At 42.4% G+C, this 26,918-nt stretch overlaps 1 protein-coding gene across 1 annotated transcript in view; it reads right to left on the bottom strand.

The window, feature by feature from the left end:
• SIN3B (SIN3 transcription regulator family member B) overlaps window positions 1-26,918 on the bottom strand; it is a 122,330-nt gene that overhangs the window by 73,163 nt on the left and 22,249 nt on the right. The window contains exons 3-9 of the mRNA XM_085639548.1: window positions 24,902-25,008; window positions 21,676-21,829; window positions 15,032-15,298; window positions 13,292-13,435; window positions 13,025-13,147; window positions 4,227-4,316; window positions 3,423-3,541 (exon numbers count right to left, since the gene is read on the bottom strand). Of these exons, the coding sequence (XP_085495674.1) occupies window positions 3,423-3,541; window positions 4,227-4,316; window positions 13,025-13,147; window positions 13,292-13,435; window positions 15,032-15,298; window positions 21,676-21,829; window positions 24,902-25,008 (1,004 nt within the window). The remainder of the gene's footprint in view (window positions 1-3,422; window positions 3,542-4,226; window positions 4,317-13,024; window positions 13,148-13,291; window positions 13,436-15,031; window positions 15,299-21,675; window positions 21,830-24,901; window positions 25,009-26,918) is intronic.

The following is a 26,918-nucleotide window of genomic DNA, read 5'->3' as shown; positions in this document are numbered from 1 at the left end:
TGATGAAGCTGGATATGCTTATCTTGGGCATACACCTTTACTATTGCCCCTTCCATTTTGAACCAGTTATATCTGCTATGTGGTGAACGTCCTCGGCTTATTACACTTTGCCCGGGATAAGGTTTCCCTTCCCTGAGTTTAACTCAACCATCCAGATTTCTTACACTGACCAGGTTTCAAGGTAACAAGAACAAACAAACCCCCACACATCCCACCTAGAACTAGTCACAACTGGTCTGACGTGAAAGCCTGGGCTAAGGCACTTATGCAGTCTGACAAGAAACAGAAAACGTATTCATGTAAGAGATCTGCATGGAGACAGATAAATTGAGAGAAATCACACTGGATCTACAGGATTTCCCAAGCCCAGCTGCCCAATAGGGAATGAAGCAACTTAGTAGAGAATCACTGTGGTTGAGTATCTGCAACGTTGCTCATCAAGGACAAGCACATAAGCCTCAATACACACAAAGTGCAAATGGGGCACTCCTATCCACAGTGACCAACCTCACAAAGCAATCTGCATTCCCACACCCATGCAGAGTTTGGCTCACTAGCATACGAGCTTTCATGGTTTCACATGCTTGAATTATTCCCAGTCGCCGAGGTGGGAGCCTTTGGTAACACAAAAGAGCAGTGTAGAACGATTAGCCATAGAAGTAAGCAAATAGTTAGAAAATTAACAGCCTAAGCACCTCTTCAAACATGACCCAAATGTCAGTAAAGGAGGTGAATGTGCTCCAAACTCTACTACCTCTAAACGTCATAATAGTTCAGACTTCTACTGCACTTTGCGCAAGGAATTTCTTCTGTGCTCTGCTCTTTTATCCTCACAGTCTGTATTTCACATTCCTCAATCAACCCAAATACTATGGCAGCCTGGTTTTAAAATTCTGGTCTCTGTGAAGTGTGGGCAGGGGAAAAACTCTTTACCTTCCAGCATAATCCAAGGGAGTATTTTATCAGGGCTAGTCACTTTCATGGTCGAGGAATCCAGTGTCGGTGAGGCCTCAATCAACAAGAACCGCTTAGACAACCATGTCATCTAAGAAAGCCTACTTAACATTCACATTGACAGCTCGTTCAGTGGTATTCTCACAACAACACAATAGAGCTCAATGTCACTCCCTAACTGAGAGAGCATCTTAAGAGATTTGTCCAATCCTTAGTAGGTCACAGGATGTCTGTTTTCCTAATGATTTCAGAGAACTACTTAGAAGGACATTCAAAGGTACCCCTATAGTCTATCACAACTGAATGGAAGGGAAGAAAGTAATGTAGACATGGACCTCTGTTACAGCCACAGTGCATCACTTACAGAAACAATACAGCACTTCACATTTTTCAGAGCGGAAACCATGTAAATGGGTCTTGCCTCATTCCTTCCCAGCATTCAACATAAATCATCCCTCATTCGCACGGACAATACCAGGTTTTCAAACAAATGCACTGTTCTTTACTACTGTTACAAGACCGTTTTTCTTACTGCCATTACATCTGTGCGCTGTGACAAGGAAGCTGCAAGTGACATGAGTGCAACCTCCATATAGCCCTTCTTTTCCTGCTAAACTGGTGCAAAGACCTTTGGATTCCTTTCTGCCAAAGGTTGCATTGCTCTATCACAAGGGTAAGGCCACCGCCCTCTCTTCCTGAAGCATCAGTGGCTGGAACGGAGGAGAGACCTCAGTTTTTATATACAAAGCACTAAGAATACTGTGTAGGTGACTAGCTCATCATGGGCTTTTTCAGGACCAAGAAAAGGAAGGGGGTACAGAAACAGATCATGTCCAAGTAGATCATCCTGTGCATAAGACAAGCTACGGTCTGGCCAAGAAGGAACCCCAGAAGACCTATGGGATCACTCCACCTGAGCATAAGCTGCCTCAACAGTGTTGGCGAGAAGCATTCCAGTCCAAAACATCTGCTAAGCTGCAACATGGGTGTGGTGCACACATCCGCAAAGCACTACTCCCTCAACATTCAAGTCCGTAGAGATGGCCATTCAACCCACTCGGCTCTACAGGACTTTTTGTTGCGACTCCACTACCCAGACTGCATTTGGGATTATTTTTAAGATGAGGAACCTGCATGTAAGAGGGAGGACGGCTCGGCTCAGCGGAAGTCGGAAAACCCGGACGGAGCCATGGGGAAAACAACGGATATCAACCGCGTTCTAGTCTCCCTTGGAACGCGTGACGTCAGGACGCAGCCGCCAATGGAGCACAAGAGGGGCGGAATCAGGAAGGAGGTCGAGAGGAGCAGGACGGGGAGCGAGTGGATCGAAGGTGAATGGACAACGGAGCAACGGATATCCAGAGCGGAGGACAGCGAAGTTACAGAACGGAGGACCGGAGGCGCTGCCGGAGAGCAACAGAGGACGGGACGACAGAAGAAGGACGGAGACCCCAGCGCAGGTGTCCCAGAGCCCACAGCGACGACAGAACAGGAGTTTACTGCTTTCAAGCCCGGCGGCTCACGAGAAGGAGACGACGCCCCGGGTCCGGCTGCCGCGGCCCGGTACACGGGTCGTGGCCTCAGGCAAGTGCCGCTTAGAGGGTCTTTTTGGTGGGGTAGCTGGAATACCTATTAGAAGACACACCCTACCGGAGCCCACTATTCCCTCACGAACCTTTAGAAGGTTTCCTCCCTGACATCCCCATTCCCTCCCTCACGTCGTTATGGTGAAGGTGGCACAACTTAAAGAATAGGAAGGGTAAAGCCTAACCCGAGTGTTTTCTGTTCTTTGTTTTTCAACCCTGGTGAGGAGAACCCTGGAGACAGCCAGACCCGAGGAGGGAGGACCAGGACAACCAAGAGTAAAGAGTGGTGGCTGGACCCATACCCCTTTGAAACAAGGAGAGGACAATCCTAACTTCTTGGAAGAGATTATTAATTTCCCTTTGAGCCTATGGTGTAACATAGACTGTCTTTCTCTTACTGTGGCAAATAAACAGTATCCCTCTCATAGACATATAACCTGACTGCTTGTCCTTCTATACCACTACTCTGCCCTCAAGCCTCCTTACACTGCAGTTGGAATATTCACCAGAAAGAGGGTTACCAAAGGTAAATAACATGCTTTTTATAGTTGTTTGACAAAAGTAAAACTCAGATCACTTCACAAAAATATTTTTTGTAAAGCATGCCTTTGCTTTAATCACTAAATCAAAATTCAATCAAAAGTGAACACATCACTATGTGAATTTGCAACATTTATTTTTGGTTAAATGCCCAAATACTGGTTGCAGGGAAGTCCAAGTGGTGTGTAGGTGACCATGCAGACTGAAATTCCATTGTACCCTACAGAGAACCTATTTTTTCTCAATGTATTTTACTAGTCATGACTTTCAAAACTGTTATGAAAAAAAATGAGAATACAAACTACAAATGTGGACCAGTGTTAGACTCCCTAAAGTCCTCACCCCAAGAATGGCGTCACCAGTTGCAGGAGCTCTGATCCAGACACCAGCTCTTGATTGAAGAGGGCGATGCAGCGCAGAAAGTTCTCATACACTTCTTGGCTCTTCAGTACCCTGCGTACCTTGAAAGACAAATATACACACATGAGGCAAGAACTCTCTCACTGTGATTATTTCACACTCTACCCTACATACACTAGCTACCTTCCATCTGACAATGCAAGTGCTGCTTTACAATTCTGAACTATAAACAAAAGTAGCGGAACTACTTTATTCAAATATTTATCAAAGCCCATGTGACCCGATGGGTTAGTGAGTCTGAAAAAACGTGCAAAGTGTACACAGTTGATATGCTGGACATTACTGGATACAGATAGTAAAACAGTTCCTGGAAAGTGAATAAAGACAAAATATCTTATCCACTCACTGTATAAAACTTAAATGATATTGTTGGATTATGTATGTAACTAAAAACTGCTAAGGAGACACAGGAACAACTGTGTGAGATGAACATAAGGCCTTTAGACCTCCAATAAGTTGACCCCAGAAGAAGGGTGTCTTGATAGGACTTTCACTGTGGTCCTTTACATCTGGCAGACCTCCATCAAAAATCAATTATATGCCTGCTGGCTATCTTACCCCACTAAAACAGGCCAATTCAATGCTATCCCGCTGCCCCACCTTATAGCCACGCAATCTCAAAACACATATGCCATCCAGGCGTTGCTGATTAACAGCAATAAGGGGAAAAAGCATGACCGGAAATAGTTCATTTCTTCCTAAGCTCTAGCAAGTTAGCGCTCTGACCTTGTCGAAGAAAGCAAACTCTTGAAGTGTCCCATATTTTCCCACTCCAGACACAGAGGGGTCCTTACTGCCACGCAATTTCATCTTCTTCTGTAGAATAGGGAGAAACAATTTTTCAGGACAGAAAGTCAGGCTCGCACAAACAAGTGTAAAGTAATTTGACCACATGCTAATTGTGCACTGCTAAGTAAATGTTAAGATGACAGCTTTAAGCAAAAGCACTTCCAATAATGCATACAGAATTTTATCAAGGAATCGTTCTGGATCTCAATTCCAACATAAATAAAATAAAAAAACAAAGGATTACAATCACATCATCCCCCAAGAGCATACATTCCGTTTCACTAGACAAGAAGAATCCTACATGGTATGATTAAAGTGCTTTCATGTAAGTAGCAACCCTAAGTACAACACCATTCAAATTAAGTATTGTATTGTAGAACAAACTTTGTAGCACATTAGACACACATATGCAAGTTTATCAAATGGAATGCTTGGCCAAATATTCCATGTGAATTGTAAATCTCATTCAGTTTTAACCTGCACATATCTCCAATATTTGAACCTTTTATTACTTCTCAGCATTTAACTTCAGGTTTTTGACACATTACAGTAGTCAAGACGCGTGGAAGACAGCATCAGTCTGTTACCATATGGAGGTTGTTCTCTCTACATTTATTCAGATCTGTAGAACATCTGAAAAAGGTACCCTTGCAAAGGTACTTTCTTGAGTCTTTTACCAATGTACACACGAGATGCTCGAAAACTGCAAGTGACACAATTTCAAGGCTTCATTCAGTGACCCATGTTCAGAAAGACTGTGCAAATACTGTGGACAATACGGACTAAACTACGTGGTCACAGTCTTTAACACCTCACTCACACAGGGTTCAAGCAGTGACAGCGCCATAGTCATTTCACACATCACAGCCTCTTTAAATCCCTATCCCTGAAATGAAACATTAACTAATCTCCACCAGCCTATCAAAACAACCATTCACCTGAAACCACAGAGCCCCCACTAATGATCACACCTAACTGGTATTCATATATCACAAAGTAACTGGAGTGAATGCATGCAAATTTGTTTCTCAAGAGCACAATCACAATAACCAATGGATTAACTGCTTACCTTGGATTCCGGAGTAGCATGCTACTCACAGTAGAGTAATTGTATTTATATAGTGCCTACTACCCCTGACAATGCGTAGAAGCTTGTCAGGGGTAGTAAGCATTATATAAGGTGTATAAGCTGTATATCACATGCTTTGCATTGATTGCCATCTAGTGTTGGGTCCGGATGTTTGCACTTTGTTTTGTACGAAGAAGTCTTTCCAGTCACGAGGTAAGTGACTCCTCCTTTCGGTGATAGTGCGCATGGGCCTCGACTCCACCCTTAGATTGTGTTGCCGCTGAGGGTGATGGAGTTAGTAAGAGTAGTAAAGAGAGATGTCCACGTATATTGTATACAAGTAAGATAGTACTGCAACAGGTATAGGTACCTGGGGAGGCGGGCGGGCGCATGAGATTCCACAGTTCTACATGCCAAGAACAGACGCATACTGTGGTAAGTAGCATATACCATTCTAGGCATGTGAGCTGTAGATCACATGCTATGCATAGACTATATAGCAGTTATCTCCCAAAGCGGTGGCTAGCCTGTAGCTGTTGCAGCTGTCTGAAACAGTGTACCTAAAACTGCCTGGCCCACACTAGCTTGTTGTCTTGCTAACACATCTACACAATAGTGTTTTGTGAATGTGTATGGTGTAGACCAGCGGTGTCAAACACAAGGCCCGCGGGCCGAATCCGGCCCGCCAGACCTCGTCATGTGGCCCGTGTAGCCGCCGCCGGCCGCCAGCCTTCACCGTTTATTCTAGCTTTTATTTTGACACAAGAAAGCCTTCACCTTATTCCTCGAAAGCCTCCTCTTCAGCGCATGCGCGGCCCCCTCTTCAGCGCATGCGCGGCCGCCTCTTCAGTGCATTGCGCGCCAGCCTACAAGCCAGGGAACGTCTGCCTTCTAGCGCCGCCGGCCGTTCTACAGGAAACCTCCACATTACATGCATTGAGGAAACCTGCCATCCTGTGACAGATCCAACGGCTGCCTGAACCCTTCTCTCCTGTACTGTAAGTACATATGATGTATGTGGGGGGGAGGGGGGTCTGCTTATTATTCTGCTTCAAAAACTTTGGATATACTGACCACTTCCGTGTCACTTTACAGTGGTATAGGGACCATAAACTACAATCAAATTAATAACCCAAAAATGTCCAAGAAAAGAAAAGTTGATGCAGAGGGAAGGCAATTTCAGGAGAGATGGGAAAGTGAATACATGTTTGTGATTAATGGAGACAAGCCGGTATGTCTTATTTGCTATGAGGCAGTGGCAGTGATGAAGGAATACAATTTACGCCGGCACTTTGAGACCAAACATGGAGCCAAATTTGCTAACCTTAGCCACCAGGAAAAGCAACAAAAGGTCCAAGAATTAAAAGGTAGCCTGCATTCTCAACGGAATATTTTTGCAAAAATGACAGCAAAAAATGATGCAGCAGTGAAAGCCAGCTATAGAAATTGCGCGAGCTTCAAAGTGCTTTTCAGAAGGTGCATTTGTAAAGCAGTGTATGCTGAAGGTATGTGAACAGGTGTGCCCTGAGCAGAGACAGGCTGTTAGCAATATCAGCTTGTCAAGAAACACCATCACAGACCGAGTCAGGGACCTAGCCTGTAATCTTAAAACAAAGTTGGCTGAAGAGGCATGCAGTTATCTGGCATTTTCATTAGCTGTTGATGAAAGCACTGACAATACTGATACAGCTCATCTAGCTATTTTTGTAAGAGGTGTGAAGGAAGACTTGTCTGTCAGTGAGGAGCTCTTGGATGTGGTCGCCATGTATGGGACAACAACTGGGAGGGACATCTTCAATGCAGTGGAGGAATCCGTAAATAAAATGAAATTACCGTGGGAAAAGTTGGTGGGACTTACAACTGATGGCGCTCCAGCAATGTGTAGAGAGAGAAATGGCTTGGTTGGACTGTTAAAAGAGAAAATGAAAAAAAGTAATTGCCACACGCCGCTGATAACTTATCACTGCATTATCCACCAAGGAGCTCTGTGTGGCAAGGTTCTGCAACTGGATAACATAATGTCCACAGTCACGAAAACAGTGAATTTTCTGCGTGCACGGGGTCTGAATCATCGTCAGTTCCAACATTTTTTGAAGGAGGTGGGCATACATACAGATGTGCCATACCATACAGAAGTAAGGTGGCTGAGTAGGAGCTCCGTTCTCAAGAGATTTTTTGAGCTTTTGGAAGAAATTACTCTTTTTATGCAAAGTAAAGGGAAGCCCTTGTCAGAACTGTCAGATCCAAACTGGCTGTGCGATTTTGCCATGTTGTGTGACATAACAGAGCATCTTGCCCAACTGAATCTGAAGCTGCAGGGCCGCAAACAAGTCATAACCTCAATGTATGAGGCAATAACAGCTTTCCAGGAGAAACTGCGCCTATGGAAGTCACAGCTTGAAAAAGACAGTCTTGCCCACTTTCCTACCTGCCAGAGCATCTCAACCTCATTCCCAGGTACTTTTTCATGTGCTCGATTGGGTACCAAAGTGAATCGGCTGATTGATGAATTCAATCGACGCTTTTCTGACTTTAAAGGACAAAACTTAACCTTTACCAGCTTTGCCAATCCCTTCAACATCGATGTTGACAGTGCACCACATCACCTTCAAATGGAATTAATAGAACTTCAGTGCAACAGCAGCCTGAAAGCGAAGTTCCAGGATGCGACAGTCGACGACTTTTACCGTCTCCTCCCCCCTGCTTTGATGCCTCAGCTCCGACTTCAAGCTGCACGTGTTCTGTCCATGTTTGGGAGCACCTATCTATGTGAACAGATGTTTTCAGTCATGAATCTGAACAAGACCAAGCTCAGATCACGCATCACTGATGATAACCTCCATGCTGTTTTGCGGATTGCTACAGCACAAGACCTAACGCCAGACATCGATGGACTGACCTCAGGAAAACGATGTCAGCCATCTAGTCAGAAAAGTTTTTAAAAAGTTAATGCCTTGTGTTTGCCATATGTGTAATAAACAGTGTTTGGCAATATTTGTATGTTTAAAAAAAACAAATTCCTGTCTGTTACCAAAAATCATTTTTCAATAAATTGTACAATAATTGTACATTTGAATATCTACTTGCCATTATTCTGACTATGTTTCTGCTTTCAGAGCTAGTTATTATTACAAAAAACAGTAATAATTGAATGCAGTGACAATAATTTATGATAATAAATAGTGGACACAAAGTCCTACAGATACAACCGGCCCTTTGAGGGTGACCAAACTGCTGATGCGGCCCCTGATGAATTTGAGTTTGACACCCCTGGTGTAGACCATGTTGCAGCTCTGCAGATGGCATCTATGGGAATATTTCCTAAGAATGCCATAGAGGCCCCCAATTTGCAGGTAGAATGCGCTCTAGGGGGAATTGTTAATGTGCGTTTAGCTTTGATGTAGCATATCTGAATGCAATTAACTATCCACCTTGCAATACTTGATTTTGATATTGGATTGCCTTTATGTAGTGCAGCAAAAGCAACAAAAAGTTAATTGTTTTTCTGAAAGTTTTTGTCCTTTCTATATAGTAAAGTAATGCTCTTTTGACATCTAAGGTGTTAAGAGCACGTTCTGCCACTGAATCTGGTTGAAGGAAGAACACAGGCAACTCAACAGATTGGTTGATATGAAAGGTAGAAATTAAGTTAGGTAAAAATGTGGGGTTAGTCCTTAGAACCACTCTGTATTGGTGTGTTTGTAAAAATGTCTCTTCTATGATTTGTGCCTGAAGCTCACCCACTCTCCTCAGAGAGGTCATGGCTATGAGGAAGGCTACCTTCCATGCGAGAAATTGTAGCTCACATTTGTGCAATGGCTCAAAAGGCAGACCCATGAGCCTTGTAAGAACAGTGTTGAGATTCCACACAGGAGCAGGTGGAAGTCTGGGTGGAATGACTCTTAAGTCCTTTCATAAATGCTTTAATAGCAGGCACTCTAAAAAGAGACAAATGTCTGTTTTGAAGATATGCAGCTATTGTAGCAAAATGTAAGCTTATAGATGTGTACGCTAAATTGGAACGCTGTAGATGTAGTAGGTAGCAAATTAAGTTTTGAATTGAAGCATCTAGCGGATTGATTTTATTGTTGTTACAGTAAATGACAAACCTTTTCCACTTTGCTGCATATCATGCTCTTGTGGTAGGACGTCTAGCCTCGTTGATAATATGCATGCAGTCTGGCGGAAGATTAAGATAACCAAACTCTAGGATTTCAGGTGCCAGATCGTAAGGTTGAGATGACTGGGATCTGGATGCCTTATCTCTCCACTGTTCTGAGTGAGAAGATTGGGAGTAAGGTGTTTTTGGTGAGGAACTACTGAGAGCTCCAACAGGGTTGTGAACCAACGTTGACGGGCCCATGTAGCAGCAACTAGGATTAGTGTCAGGGACTGCTGTCCGAGCTTCCGAACCACTAATGGAATGAATGGGATAGGCGGAAAAGCGTAAGCAAATATCCTAGACCAGTTCATCCATAGAGCATTGCCTTTGGACAATGGGTGTGGATACCTGGATGCAAAGTTTGGGCATTTTGCGTTTAGGTTGGTGGCGAACAGTTCAATCTCTGGGAAGCCCCACATTTGGAAAAATGGGAGGAGAACTTGAGGGTGGAGTTCCCATTCGTGGATCTGCGGTCATTGGCGACTGAGCAGATGTGCAATCTGGCCCATCTCCAGTTGCTCTGGGCTAGCTGGAGAGTGTCCCCCCCTGTTTTTGTATGTAGTACCTTGCTGTCGTGTTGTCTGTGCGAATCAGGACAACTTTGCCTACTAGATGAAGTTGAAAGGCTTTCAATGCTTTCAAAATTGCTAAAAGTTCTAGATGGTTTATGTGGAGTTGTTTCTGTTGCCGAGTCCACATGCCCTGAATGGTATAGTTTTGAAGAAGAGCTCCCCAACCAGTGAGCGATGCGTCTGCGGTTAGCACCATATGTGGAACCGGGTTGACGAATGGCCACCCCTTGGAAAGGTTTTGTATGTTCCACCACTGCACAAAGCGATGGGTGCGGCCATCCACCAACACTAGATCTGATAATTGACCTTGAACCTGGTTCCACTGTTGTGCTAAGCATTCCTGTAGGGGACACATATGGAGTCTTGCGTAAGGAACAATTAAAATGCAAGATGCCATCATCCCTAGCAGTTGCATGCACACTCGAGCTGGTAATGAGTGTTGAGGCTGAAAATTTGATATTAGAGTCTGCATGCTGCAGATCCTGACTGGGTTGGGACACGCTAGAGCTTTCCGAGTGTCTATTGTGGCTCCTAGATACACTTGTGTGTTGGATGGTTGGAGATGAGACTTGGTGAGGTTTACAATGAACCCGAGGTCGTGAAGTAGTTGGACTGTTCTTAGAGTGTGGCGTAGGCAGCTCTGTTGCGATCTGGCTTTTATTAGCCAGTCGTCTAGACAGGGGAAGACGTGTATGTGATGTCTTCTTAGATGAGCCGCGACTACTGCTAGACACTTTGTGAAAACCCTGGGTGCTGTACTTACTCCGAATGGGAGGACTTTGAATTGATAATGTTGGCTATTGACCATAAACCTGATGTATTTGTGGTGAGCTGGGTAAATGGGAATATGGAAATAGGCGTCCTTTAGATCCAGAGTGGACAGAAAGTCGCCTTGCTGAAGGAGCAGGAGAACCTGTTTAAGTGTGACCATGTGAAAGTGGTCTGATTGGATGTAGAGATTTAGTTGTCTGAGGTCTAATATAGGTCTTAGAGAGCCATCCTTTTTGGGAATTAAGAAGTACAGGGAGTATACCCGGGTCCCTTGGTATTGTAATGGAAATGGTTCTATAACTTGTTTTTCTAGGAGAGAGAACCTCTTGATGTAAGAGTGAGAGATGTTCCGGAGACATTGCATGTGGTCTTGAAAGGATATTTGGGGGATTGGCTGTAAGTTCCAGGCAGTAGCCATATTGGATAATTTGTAGTACCCATTTGTCTGAAGTGATGGAGTTCCAGACAGTGAGCAATTTGGACAAACATCCCCCGACAGAAGTCGGAAACATTTTGTCGGTGCCAACCTTGGCCGAAGGCAGAGGAAGGGCTGGAGCCTTTGTTTTAGGTTGTTGGGAGGGGCAAGGGGTTGTCTTTACTCACGGTACGCTGACCCGGAGTATCTTGCTCCTCTTCTTCGATGTCTGAGTCGGCTTCGGACACGGAGAGGTGTTCTTCTTCTTCGGCTCCCTGGGCAGATGTTCGGAGTCGGTATCCTCTCCGAAGGTGTCCAGTGCAGAGCCGCTTTGCTGATGCATCTCGTGACGTCGAGCCCGACGATCACGAAGAGTCTCTTTCGATCGGAATGATCTGCACATGTCTCAGTCTTTCTTGTTATGTTCTGGGGATAGACAGAGGGTTGAACACTTCGTTCGAGTCGATGCGTGGAAATTTAGCATGAAACCCGGGACATAACTTGAAGGAAGTCAGTTACATCGACTGCTAGAGCGGTCGTTGCGGGTAGGCACGACGGCCTTCCACGAGTTTTCCGATCAAATATTTTAAAGTTGAGATAATACGCGATGAATGGGGAACCGCGATCGATAACAATACGGTCGAGGGTATGGATGGCGCGTCAAAGGGGTCCGAGAAATGGTGCTGAACCGGAGCGCAGCAATACACATCCGAACCAGACAGCTAAAAAAAACAATCTAAGGATGGAGTCGATGCCCATGCACCCTATCACCGAAAGGAGGCGTTACCTACCTCGTGACTGGAAAGACTTCTTCGAACAAAAACACAGTGCAAACATCCAGAACCAAAACTAGATGGTGATCTATGCATAGCATGTGATCTACAGCTCACATGCCTCGAACATACAATTCCTTTTAAGAGGATTCTTTCAATCTTCATTTCAGTGCACACAGAACTGACCCGGAGTTTCTTATCCTCCATAGGGGTGGTCTAAACTATTAGCAAGTATTTCCAAATGCATAGGACTGAAACTCTGTCCAAATATTGCGGAACTTTCTTTTTAAGGACAGAATCTTCACGAGTAAGCATATTAGTATTTTTATGTCGTTTTCAAGGAAATAAGATATGAAGGCTACATTAAACATGGTATTTTGGACTTTTCACATCACATGCGGAACACAACTTAAAACACTGGGTAGAAGGTTGATTTAAAGTCTGCAACAATACAACAGTTACCCTATAGATTACAGACTGCAGTAAATCACTTTATCCAAACAGCATCTATAACGAAAGGACTGAAGTGCCTGGGTTAGGCAGCAAAGGAATCCCTGGTTTGGCACACAAATGCATCTTTTAATGTGTTGAACAAAGGTATGAGGGCTGCACGTAGAAAGGGGAGGCATTTGGGCTATTAAAGCAATCTGAAACGCGAGCTATTAAAATACTGTTTAAGGAGACTGCTTGTAAAGGAAATATTGTGAGAAAAGATAAGCCTAACTGCTCTAGGAGATACCTTTATCTTTCATTCACTGCATAAAAATGATATGCAGCTATGGGATATAGGTCTATACTTTTTTACAGTGCATTTAATAGGATGCCATTGTGGCCAGTCCTAATATTCAGAATGTCAACTGAGAATTCAGGACTTGAAGTCATAACTTGTGACGTGGACCTTGAAGACACCATAAAATACAGTTTCCGGAGAGAACAACAAGAGCTTTCATTGAAGGTCTTTTCAGACGAGTACCTTGGCTGGACAGGTGACTGGACGGAGTAACAAAGACCTTGAACGCTTTTTGCTTTGCTCCAAATTTTTTTCAAATGCATGTTTCTGGGCACTGCTCATTTCACACTGACCGTTACCTGTGAACTAAAGACAAACATTGTCTGAATTTGTAAGTGAAGAGACTGACCAACATACTGCAGGTAGACCTTGATTTTCATTTAGAAATATGGATATTGTAGACAAACACCAAGTAAAAAAAAAAAAAACTATTTACAGCTTTGCCCTTACCAAAGATCTTTTTGCTTCTGGAAGGAACTGCCCAAATTCAGATAAGAGGTCCTCCTGCCCTCTGAAGAGATTGGCCACATCAGTAAATACTTCTTCTTCAGACATACCCCGAAAGGGTCGGCTTTTGGGATTCAGCTGATCTTTCTAGCAATGTTGGAGAATGCGTAAATAAAAACAAGTAAAAAAGTTAATGTAAGAATCAATACAAATAAAAAGCACCTCTTTAATTTAGTAAAAGAGAACAACTAAAGGAAAAGAAACCACCAAATAGGGCGCAGACAACATGAAGTAGGTGTTGTATCTGCAAAGATACGGTAGCGTTAACAGTGGAAAACTGTATCTTCAACCAGCACAAAACAATAGCTCAGTTCATAAACATCTCACATTTTATGCTGTTTGACCTGAACCATAGATGATCCTCTCAGGTTCTCTGCTCAGCTTTAAATGGCGAGACAGCTTCTGCAACACGCCAATACTTCAGCCATAAGATCAACAGCAGCTGAAGGGGATCATGACTGAAGGGGTTTTGAAGACAGGCGTGAGGAGATGGGATGGAGAAGGCAGTCGACCTAGAGAGGTCTGAATCTCCAAACCTCTGGATGACAATCGAGAGGAACTATAGTCATGTAGTCATGTACCCAGAAAGAAAACTTCTTGCTCTCCAGAAGGAAAGGATGGAAAACTGAGTGGGGGTGCATGAGACACACAGAATCATCTGGAAGGGAGACCAGGGAAGCAGGATAGGTCTATTATTGGGGAAAAAGATGGGTACATGGGGTGTTTTCAGATTAGAAAATGAGAAGATAAAATAAACTTTACAATAACAGTTTTGGAGTTATGCTTTTCAAATGTTTAGAACTGAAATTTAATTTCACAGAGGCAGCACTTGAATACAGGTATAAACACACAAGGCCTTCCGAGATGCTTCCAGACCTCAATCACGCTTTATCCTAAAACTCAATTGTTACTACAGAAACTACAGAAACGTCTGAGCAAACAAAGGTGTTGAAATTATGGTTATGTCACAGGACTTTGTTTTATAATCATCAGCATCTTATAAACATACATCTTTGTTTGCCAACAACTGATAAACCGGAAGATTAAAGTCTCAACATTTCAAAGAAAGCCTTGCTGTAATTTCAATTTTAGATAAATAAATGAATGCACTGCAACAGACACCGACGCATAACGACGTGTAAAAGCAAATTAGTAAGCATTAGAGCCTTCTTTCAAAGTGCCTTGTTGATTGGGTTTGAGGACAAACCGGCTTCTAGGTTGAGGTTGTGCAGGTTTTACTTTAAAATCAAATTAATATATGAAGTAATTGAGAATGTCTCTCCGCTTCTGTTGCCACCACCCTCTTGCTGGTGTTAATATTATATATTTTAAAAAAAATGAAAAAATGAAAAAAGAACGAAAGAAAAGTTGCAAAGGAAAACACATATGCCAAATTACCACTTTATATGCTTAAATAGCAAGGACATCTTGTTGCTATCCAGTGGTAATCTGTGGTTATGTTATTCATGTATCTGAGCATTACTATTGAAGTTTGCCCTATACTCTAAGAGCCGTAGTGTAACTCTCCTTATTTTCTATTCCTGTTAAGTGTTAACGTTTCGAGTCGAACAAAAAAAAAAACTCAAAGGCACTTATAAAACATTAATTACTGAAGAAAACAAACAACTGTACATTACTTAGCGAACCACTCCTGAATTTAACAATGACTAGATTCTTGATTACCTGGTAGGTGTGGAGGATTTCCAGGAATGAGCGATATATTTCTGGCCGATCCAGAAATCTGGTTTTAATTTTGTTAACATAGCTAATTGCGTTATTAAACTCCACCGAATCTGCCTCTGGTGGGGTTGGTGCTTTCTCTTCTTTGATGGTCTGCTCCGACCGAATTGCTGTCATAGAGTCATTGACGTGGTTATGGGAGTTTTCCGGGCAAATGGGCTTCACAGGCGCCCCAACAGGAAAAGTGCTTGGAGGCGAACTGGAAGGCACCTGTTTGCAGATGAAACACAAAATACAACAGATCTTAGATGGCATATTCAACTTTATGATCTGGTCTTAGGTAATCAATGAATGCTTTCCCACCTCCTCTTCCCGGAACAATCGTCAACCTTTTTTTTTTTTTTTTTTATAAAGTTCCAAAACCTTTATTATAACACTTCACAGGCTTACAATCTCACGCCTACAACCTCACGGGCTGGCTACAATTGACATATCTCCAGCGGCGCCATCCATCCTGTACACAGCCAATTGACCGAACCCCGGAGGTCCGGCGGCAACTCCCAGCATGCCCGTCCCGATATCAATCCTGCTGATAGCTCTACAATCCGGGACTACGAGCTGACTTCACTGCCCAACAGGCACATCAGTTCCATGCGTCAGTGTCAACCTTGGAGCGTGAGTGTCCAGGAGCACCCCGTACCACTACATTCCATACCCTCCACACTCACCACATCCTAACCAGAATATCTTAGCGCCCCTCAATCCATTACCACCCACCTTGTCCGCACCACCGTCTGTCCTCAGTGCATGACGTCTAAGTGTGTACCGCCTCCGTCTGTCCCACGCCCTCAGGGACCTGTCCTTTTCTTTACCGCAGAACGATTTTCTGCTCCCCACCATCCTCCCCACCCACACAGAAATGACTACTCTACAGCGGAGACAACTGATTCAAAGATTTGTGTAATGAGATATTTTATGAACATTTATCTTCAGAAAGTGATTAACTTAAAGCAGACCCCCAAGCCAGGAGTGCATCCAATCAAAATATAAACATAAAACAAGATTGTAGTCCGCGATTTTACATCTTCTTAACAATAGAAATATGACAGGCCAGCAGACAGGGAACTGTAACGGCAAATCACCATGAAAGAACCAGCTCCTCTCTCAACTGCCACCTCACACTTGCCTCTATTCATGGTTAAGTGGAAGGGATGGGACGAGAAAGGAAAAGCAGGATCAGAAGGTAAATCTCTGAAGGGAGATCTCCTCATTCAACCCATAATCGCAAGAGAACAAGTTAATAGATCATTTAAGAACATCAGCAACAGGAAAAGGAGTACCAACTTAATCATCTGAGATGACATCAGATTACTACAGGAAGAAAGTCTCAATTAAAAAAATTATGAATAAAATTGAAAAGATAAGGTTGGGCAAAAAGATCCTTTGCTCTGGAGCAGTTAAGCATTTTGATGCATAAAACGATTTCTGTGACATAAAGGACAATCAAAGAGAAAATGAGCCAAAAGGATTTTAACTAGAATGAACAAATATGGAACTAAAGTTTTAATAAAGATTACTGAACTGCAACAAAAAAAGATACCCTGGACTTGCTAAAACAAACAGTTTGGCAGAGCACAATAACTAAGCCTGGGCAAAGCACTACGCTAGCGTAGATTGCGAAGTTTGCGCTACTTCGCACTACGCGAATTGCACCTAGCACAGTGCAAACACGCGTAGCGTAGTGTTGCGTAGTGCAGCGGTCATTTTTTGCTTGCTCGCGGTCCTCAACGTCAAGTTGGCGACCGCGAGCAAGCAAAATGACATCCCGGCAAGACTTTTTCCTCGTTCGCGATCAGCAACATCAAGTTGGCGATCGCAAGCGTGGAAAATAAACCTCCCGGCGAGATGCTCAACGCGAGGAGGTCATGTTGCTCATTGCGACTGGTCGCGTATGCTCGCGACCGCTCGCGATGAGAAACTACCAGTCCGCGTTGTGAAAGCTGCTGCTCGAGTAAAAATCTACTCGAGCAGCAGAAAACTACAGCTCGCACTGTGCAAGATGCCGTTTTCAATGATTGCACAGTGCCGGTTGCTTGTCCGCACTGTGCAATCATTGAAAACGACATCTTGCACAGTGCGAACAGGGTACTACGCAGTTCGCGAAGTGCTACGCGTAGCTCGCGTAGTGCGAAGTGCACTTTGCGTAGCTTCACGTAGTGCTACTTCACGAACTACGCCCAGGGTTAACAATAACCACAAACAGCAGAAGGAAAATGCCATCTAAGGACAGAAGCTATGGACTGGTCTTGGAGGAATCTTGAGATTAAACTAAGAGAAAATCAACGGACCATTATTACACAATAAGCAATGACTGCAAAATTCAATGAAAAGTGGAATTTTGTTTCAACTAATATTGAGATGTATGAATGAATAAATTGGCATTTGTATAGCGCGCACATACTCCAAGGAGTGTCCCGGCCCTGACCATAGGAGATCCTGCCATCTGCCCATAAAGTGCTTGTGGTATTCATTTTGTTGGAACAGCCAGGTTTTTTTTTCCTAAAGAAAGGAAGCTCTGAAATGGCACAAAATTCCCTAGGGAGTTTATTCCATGCCTTTGAGCCAAGATAAGAAAACGATCTTCCACCTGTTTTAACCCAGCTGTTTTTACGAATCCTGGCTAAAAAGCAGAATGAGGATCGCAGCTGTCTGATGGTGGCATATGCGCATATCCTCCTCCTCAGATGGACGGCTCCTTTTGCATGGAGAGCTTTATGTTCTAGGACCAATGTCATGAAAAGAATCCTATTTTTGATGGGCAGCCAGTGCAGTGCCCTCAGATGTGGGGTCATATGTGTTCTTGGAGCGAGATGAACAATAAATCTTGCTGCTGCATTCTGGACTACCTGTATGTGAAAAAGTGGGTTTCTGTTGCAGTAACCCCCCCCCCTTTTTGCCTAATAGCTGATGCACTTTTCCTTGTTGTGCCCTGGGCTCATGCCCTTTCATTTTTCTTAACCCATTAATGTTGACCACTTGGACCCTGTAGTCATAAAACACTTTCGTAATAGCTAGGTATTTGCAATTGGCTGTAAACATTGAAACAACAACATGCAACTTCCTGACGCTCTAACCTTTCTTGAGGAACAACTCATGAGAGGTAACTGCTGAAAAGTGATATGTCAGAGAGACTGATTGCCTGGTCATTGTAATATTTCAACACTGCCCATATAAATGTTTGTTATTATTTTATGCTGCGGTGCTGCGTGTGTGAGCTATTTGGCTTTCTTGATGTTTTTTTTTTTTTAAGGACGTCTTAAAGTAAATAAAATAAAGCTCCAATGGCGTGGGCAGTATAGCGCTTTTTTGTAGTAATGGGGGGGGGGGGACAACAACGAAGTAGGTGGGGTGGGACTGAGCAAACAACAAGCATGGGAGAGGTGGTGAAAGGGATTAAGAAGCGTAGGTGGAGCCTACAAACATGCAGTCAAAAGGAGTGCCTGATTAAAATGAAAAAACAAAAAAAAAGTACCTGTATAAGCTGCAGCCAGTGGAAGGACACTGCCAGCAAAAACAGGAACCTGTACTTGGTCCAAGCTCCATGTGCAACCGAACGTCAGCTAGCACCAAAGAGAGAGTGGAAGCAGAAGGAGGCTCTGACCAATCATAATCAAGGAAATAAGAGCAATGCAGGAGCCATCCAGTGGTAAGTAATGGTAAGTATGGGGCGGGCTGTGAGCCCTTTTTTAAGCTGTTAAAAAGATTTACAATAGCTTTCGCTGCCAGTGCACGCTATACAGGCAAAACCTAAAAATTAAGGGCTGCCCACAAAGGTGCAGCATGTGCTTTATGTATGCCAGTTAGTTATAAAGGAGTGTCCATCAACCAATCTAGAGAGCTAAAACGTGTGCTTTTTTAAATTTTGGGATGAAGTGTCTAATCCTAAACAGTCATCTTAACTGAAAGTAGGCAAGCAATATATGTGGGAATATAGATACCCATTAATTGCACTACGAACCTACACATTTGGCTTACAAGGCATACCAAGTACACCCTTAGGACATATGCAAGTCGTCATGGCTATGAACTACTAATGTTAATGGGTGCAACTCCAGTGTTTGTATGAACACCGGAGGCAGCATCTGGCAGAGAAGATCGAAGGCATCTGGCATTAAGGAGGTTAAATCTAGTTAGTTGCAATAACTAGGGGTTTAGTTCAAGCAGTGATCGATGGGTTGAAGGCAAGGTTGTCTTCTCTTTACAGCCAGCTGTCACCATTGGATATTCAAGGGGGGGAGAGAGAGGAGAGAGAGAAGAGAGAGGAGAGAGGAGAGAGAGAACCTAGTGCAGAAGTACTTCTGAAAGGCCTTATCGTCACATTTCTGGATAGAGAATTGCTACAGACCACATGCCCTAGACAGGACATGTGGACTGTGAGACAGTCTCCTCTGCATATAACAATGCAATCTGCTTGGATCCGTCAAACCTAACTCCATTTTATCTTCTCAAAATGCATCTCTGTGCCAGTGATTTCATTCCAAATGCAGATATCAGTGGCGGCTATGCACCCTTGCCGCAAGCCGGTTTCTATTCCTAGATTTTTTTAACATACCTGCCTTGTCTGCAATCTCCCGAGTTTATAGTGAGGAGATTCATCTTCAGATCAAGCCTAAATTACATTTTTCAAATATGCCAGAAAACATTCCCAGCACAGAGTTAACGTTGTCCTGGTTTCAAAAGATGCAGAAATATCTGATTCCAAAGAGTCTTAATCGCCCCACGAATATTCATGGCGGCATTTGGCCCACGTATGAAGCCATATTGGTCCACAGGTATTAAACCTGTTCTTTGTACACTGAAGGCACAGGAAGTCATTTTTTTTTTTTTAACATGTCAAAAGTGAAAAATTAAGTAAACGTACCTTGGTAAAATTCTTTACATTCTTTTCAAAACAAGAATAACTGGTATTTCTGATGTTCTCCTGAACTTTTTTCAAACTTCAAAGAGATGTATGGTGCTCATATTCTACACTAGTAGTGAAAGAGGACACAACCCTACTAAAAAAAAAATCTCCAATTGCGATTTGCAAATAAAACAGAAACTCTCTTTGCCTTTCCCAAAAAAATATGATTTATGTAATGGCTACTCAAAGTTTAATAAAAACGTTAGAAGATCCACCAAGGAAAAGGAGGTATACAATGTATTTATGTTAGAAATGGATATTACCTTATACAATTTGGTGGAAGCATCAAGGGAAAACCATTCCAGTCATGGACATTTTTAACATTGAATATGCTTTCGATAATATCTGGGATTGTCCATGATTAACATGAAATTGAATCATATTTAGATCGGACTTGTTTGCTTTATAAATCATGTACAGGACTCACAAGCATCACAGCACTTTTCAACACAAGTAGTGCATTTTGGCATCTTTCTAAAAAGATAACTGAAAACATAAAGCTGTGGTGAAAATAGTGTAAGGATGCATCAGACAGACGAGGGAGTAAATAGGGAGAGCACAGATGAGAGAGAAAAAAAACATTTCTCTAGATATTGGAGGAAGAGAAAGATTATGAAACATTTTTTGAAAGTCAGCAGCCATAATTTTGTACAGAGAGGCTTATATATTGAGTCAGTGCAGCACAGCTATCTTCACTCTCCGTCTGTGGTTTTTACGCCTTTGATTACTGTCACTCCTCAGAGTGCTTGCGTCTCATAGGATTAGGTAAAGAGTGGTACTGTGGCTGGCTTTTTGAGGCAGGCATGCTATTTTGTCCTTCAAAGTTAGTCAGTGAGGTTCTCAATATTGAAGTAATATGACTAAGTGTCAGACACTTGTGGTTAAGCCTGAATGCAACGCCCATAAACATCTTTGGTTGAGACAGTGCTGATGCCGGAAGGCCCGAAAGTATGGAGTTTCCAGAGTTAGTTCACAAGAGGACTAAAGATTAGTCAGTTTCTCAAGTCAGAAGCAGGGTGAAGTCTTTAATCTTTCAGATGAAAATCAAGTTGCCAAGCTGGTTTGATTTGCATGCAAATTCAAATTAATGTGAGTAAATGCGACAGCTGAGTTAGGGATACTTGAGAACAACATGTATGCAACAGTTGTGCATGTTTACCAAGGTTGATTAGGGCATAACGAACATTCACTTCATTGTTTCAGATTTTTTTCTTTATTATCCATTTTAACTTTCAATACATTTTTAATGTATACTTTTGACAAGACATCTTAATTTACTTAACCGTGCTTTATGTTAAAGTTTAATATTTATAATTATTAATTAATGCGTGAGATCCAAAGCTTTTTATAAAATTCAAGGAAATTCAGATTATAATAAAAATTACATCTATACAATTTAATCTTGATGTTATGCAGATATTGGAAGTTGGGGTCTCAGCTAAACATTTATTATTAAGATAATTAAGCGGGTTAATGCAAAGGCTGCAGTGCTCAGTATGGGAGGAACAGCATGTTAAGACAAATCTCCTAAGAATGGTAAAAGGCAGTTTAATTTGCAGTGCTTAATGTACAAATGATCACCATTAAATACTGTTTAACATCTGTTATACCATTGATGGGAGCCCACATCAGATATCACGCACTTATCCCATGCCATTTAAACCCACAGCAAATTATTGCAAACCTGATTAGGGAGCGCAGTCTGGATGATCAGTTTCCCGTTCTTTGGCAGTTCGATCTTGTACCCAAGAGGAAGGAAGGCATTGAAGCCTAGAATGAGGTCTGGGTGTTCATGAAAGAGCTGCGAGACACGCCGGATCACACCCGGGGTATCAATGCTAGCAAGATAAACATGGACATATATTTTATTACTAATATGACAAGATGAACGGTTTCAAACACTACAAACAGGTAACAAATTAGGTCACTATGGAACGAGACTGAAAAAACAGCAATTCAACTTAAATATTCCCTCAGTGGCAAATGCTTCCCATACTGCAACTAGAGCTTAAGCAATGTTCTACTGTCCCAGACTGTATTGTTCTGCATTTCAAGGGCATTTCAAAGCATCCCTGAACTACTCAAACAAATGTTCTAAAATTGCTTTGAAGTTCAACCCATTTACAGTTAATGAAGGTATGGGGTATGAGAGGTCTCAAGACTTACACTGTTAGCAGGGCTGGAGCTAAACAACCATCTATTTAAAACCCCATATTCCCATAGCTTAAGAAATTTAGCAGCAAACATTTAAAGGCATTTGTTCATACAAATCCAAGGTATTTTCTTACAAATGTTGAAACATAATTGCTAGCACTTTAGAAACATTGCAAATTTAGATATATCCAGCCGTCTTTAATCTGTAAGGTGTCTCTGAATTTCAAATGTTACTGATCGATTGCTGTACCATGTGCAACGCCTGTCAATTGTCTTAAGTGTTAAATAATTAACATCACGTGAAAAGTGGCACTCTTAAAAGCTTAAATTTAACACTGAAAACTACAGGGGGTCAAGATGTACACTTTACCAGTCTGGTCTTAAAACAAAAACCTGCCCACCTTCATGCATACTTGTAAAAGTAGGCCTCATGCTTAATTAAAGAACCTTGTAGAGAATATTATTATTTCAGTTCTGCAAATACATAAATGGACTAGTTCACTTTCTCAAACAATCTGGAGGTGCGTACCCCATTGCCAAAATACCAACCACTGTTCGGTTTAGAAATGTTTCTCAGCACAATATCTTTGACGTACAAAAAAGCTTATTTAGAAATACTGGGACATGTCAGGGGTGGTTAATTTAGGGGACGTTATTTCCTTAGAATAAGCAACTTTGCAATTTTCAGGAAAGTATGATAACATAATAGGTTTGTTCCCTTATAGATTTCAGACGGGATTCTTTAATACACCTTGTTCCAGGAGGTAGCAGCATGAAAGCTCAGAGACCTCAGCAGCAATACTGCAAGGGGAATAGAGAGTGCAGATCATAGTCCATCAACACATTTTGATTTCTTCATTCCTCCTCAAGGTCGCTTCCAATCTGTGAATTCGACTTGGTTTAATTGTAACAAAATAGTGTGAACAGCAAATTGCATTCAGAAGTGCTATGTTACTCTGCCAATATCTGCATTGGTTGGAAAGATCAGGTCAAGGAAACTGTTCTCAATGCTTGGACAGACTAAGCTGGAATGCTGACAATTAGGCAAATGCTTAATCGATCCTAAACTTTGACAATTCCTCCCAGTACATTAAAAGCAGTTAATACTGAGTAAGCCATTTCTACGTTGTATGTTTTTCAAGCAGAGCCAGAAGTACAGTAAAAAGTGAACGTAAAGAAATAACAACATGCTTACAGCATCGCATCTGGGCAAGTGTTAAGGCAGGATTAGAACATGGGCATCCTTATTTCAGATTGTAAGACACTTACTGTAGAAGTATTAACAAATAAAATCAATAAAAAAAGAGAAAGCCATAGTGGTGTGGATTGGACCACGACCATGGAAGCTACCTAATCCAATGCCCCTCCAACTGCCACCTAGTGGGGCACTCCACACAGTTGAGGGAATATGATCAGAGTGGTCTCCTTGGAGATACTGCTAAGAGTGTGAAATGCATTACCTTTACCACTTTGGAAAATTCAGGTAAGTACGTGTACATACATATGGCCCAGAAGTTGGTAGAATGTAAGGTGTGAGCATATCTATTCTCTTGCAGGTAATTAGATTAAACACATCAAGGTGGGCGAATATGTTTGTTTTCCGGTGGGGGTTGCATGTCTGCAGTCAAGAACATAGTCCCAGGCCGATAATGATTGCTCCTAGCCCATCCTATGAGGACAGAGAGATGTTCTAGAACATTTCCGGAGAGACTCCCTGAAATGTACCTAACAATTAAAGCCAAGGGGACATTGTGCCTCCATGGTGAAGGCTCAAGAAACAACGGTGGTCTTGGATTCTACATGTGGCAACCTTTTATATAGTAGCCCACCTGCACATACTTGGAGAATTGGCACAGAAGGGGTTAGAAAAACAGTGGACTCATATGAACCAGGCATGGACTCCAAGGTATGTGCTCTGGTTACCTACAAGAAAAGACAACCTACGTACTACAGGTCCCCTTCATGCTGGTGGATTGGAGTAGTGACTCGAAGACTTATGTCCTCCGCCCGTTACCTGCTGCTTCTAATTCACTAAAAACCAAAATATAAAACTACTACCGAACAAAAGAAAAGAGAGCCTTGGAAGACTACAACACAAGAGCATGTATTTTACTTTCGGCATAACGTGAAGAAAAGTAAAGCAAGGCAATTACGCACTGCAAAATATGGAGTCTGAAATACCAATCACGCTCAATCCTTCATAGGACAAACACACACACTTCACTACTGGAAGGATGAGCAGATTTTCAGATTAATGAAGGTCTATTGTTTACTCATGTAGATGTAAATAAAAGAATAAAAACACTGGAATCTGGTTGAAAGGCAGCCTCAATGAAATGTGATATCTGTCATGGGTTCACTAGGACTAATAGGGAGCCTGGCTCAATCTGTTACAAGATCTCCAAGCTACGGCTCAGATAAGTGCAACTGTTGCCATGATTGTAAATACATGAAACCCTTGGAAAAACAAAACCTCTACTCTAACATCAACGGCAGCCATATCAGAAAACCCTACTGCTAAATACCTTCCTTCTCTGCTCCAGGCCTGCCAATGTACTGTCCTGTTTCCACAGTATCCACCACCCTCAGTAGCAATGAGAGCTCTAAACCACAGTGCTACGGAATCTGTCTCTGCTCATCTTCACAGCAGCCCTGACAGACGGAAATTTAACACAAATGGAAACACAGCTCAATTGTGAATTTATGTAGCAAATTTTTGACCAAATGGTTTTTAAAACATTTGCCTTCACTGTTACCTCTGGGATTTAAATTCTTTCATGATTTCCAGAAACCCATTGTAGGTGGCCGGGTCGCTTCCAAAACGTATCTTTACTTGGTCCAGGTAGGACAAGGCATCTTCTACCTATAGTGGGAGAAAGAAGTATGAGACAATTAACTGGCTAATAAAGCACTGCGTTGCCTTGTGGCGCTCTAGCCCACTGCCACACCCCCACTTCTCTTAGAGATACTGTTTGAATCATTTGTAGAGGAAACCCATCTACTGCACCAGGAAAGCGCAGAAGAACAAATATCTAAACGTGCTGTCTCTCCTGCAACTCCACATACACAGGCTTATGTTCGCACCTCTAAATTTTGGAAGTCACCAGTGGCTTCTTTAAAAAAAACAATTGTGAAAAAAACATGCTTCATAGATGGTCAGGAGATCTGCTGGCAGATGATTCTTATCTGAATTTCAAGTTGAGATGTCAAAAAGAGGTCATGGTATGTATGAAATTAGCTGGCACCTGCAGTGCTGGGCTAAACAAGAGTCCACACTACCCCTTTGAAGCATTAACAGAAGGAAACTTCATCATATAGAGCACTGGCAGACCAGCATACTACACTATACTATAGAGGATCAGCTTTCAATAAAAGGGATGTTTTATACCAGGAGCTCAGGCGGAGATCATAATCTAGTGGTGAAAAAGTTTGCTCTGTGGCGCACATATACCAAGTCAATAAGTTGACTACAGTAGACTGAGCTCTGTTAATTGAGTCCTGCAACAGCCTTGTACTGACTGATCGTGGGTCTCCGAGAGCTTACATTTTTATTGAATTGTGTTGTGTGAATACTTGTTAGATCTGTTATCAATGATCAGTTCTCTAGATTAGTTACCTGTGCCATGGGCACCTTGGACAGGACACAGCACATGCTGAAGCACATCGGTCTAAAATGCTATTGAGGAATTAGCCAAGAAACTTGGGGCCTTATATACTTTAGTATATTCTCATAGAAACAGAATGGGTAACACCATCTGATACATCTGGCCATTGATTGTTTGAAAAAGGTTAGATGCAGGTTGTTTATACTGCTTAAAAATAACAGCTAAAAGCAATCTGTATAACTAAAGGAATATGCAGTATGGATCCAAATATTAGCCTATCAATTTAAAAAAGCATGGCTTCAAGTAAGTAGTATTTTATGGTTTACTACTATTATGTCAAAGCCTAGAGGCTGGCTTTTTTGCACTGGCTAGTTTAACTTATCATAGGGAGACAGTTGTGAATGCTCCACAGAGCTGTTCATTTTTTTTCAATATAGTTTCTTCCCATGGGTGACTCTTAGAATGTAATTTCTTGCTATTGCCACAGTTTCCACGGTTGTACTTTTTTAATTGCCCATTTTTTATCACTTACATCTGTACTGGTTGCACCATCACCTTACACAATCTGTATAGAATGACACATGAATTGCTTGTGGCCATTAAAGAATGTACCAGACCACAGAATATATTCAAGGCTTCACAGAATCAGGGGAGGTTTCACAAGTTTCCCCAATCTAGACTGAGGTATTGCAGTCATTCACTGTTATCCCCAAGCATCGCCAGTCTTCCGGTGGCAGTACCTGCAATTCCCAGTTTTTAAATTATTTATAGAGAAAAAGAATACTCTGCTATTATGAGGGCTGCTACTTTTGGTCTACTAACGACTACTTATGAGGATTACTTATTTGTACTTGCAAGTTGTTTGTTTAATCTTGATGCTTATAGAAAAACATAATAGAGGATTTGGAGGTGTCAGACCTGGTTCAGGAGGTCACAAGGAAGACATGGGCTACTGGCCCAACCGTGGGAGTTGAGGGTGTCCGCCACTGGTGTCCTGAAGCCTATCCTACTATAACGCTTCCAATTGGACCAAGTTCAGACCTTTCCACACATGACTCTAAGCATATCGAGGGTGTAAAGACACATGCTTCTCATAGGGGTAGTGAGGAAAGAACTCGATCAACCAACAGGCACAGCAATTTCAATGTCCAGCCCATTGTTTGTCTAT

This window comes from Triturus cristatus, chromosome 12 (genome assembly GCF_964204655.1).
Source record: "Triturus cristatus chromosome 12, aTriCri1.1, whole genome shotgun sequence".
NCBI lineage: Eukaryota > Metazoa > Chordata > Amphibia > Caudata > Salamandridae > Triturus > Triturus cristatus.
This window is presented reverse-complemented; position numbering and strand designations above follow the sequence as displayed.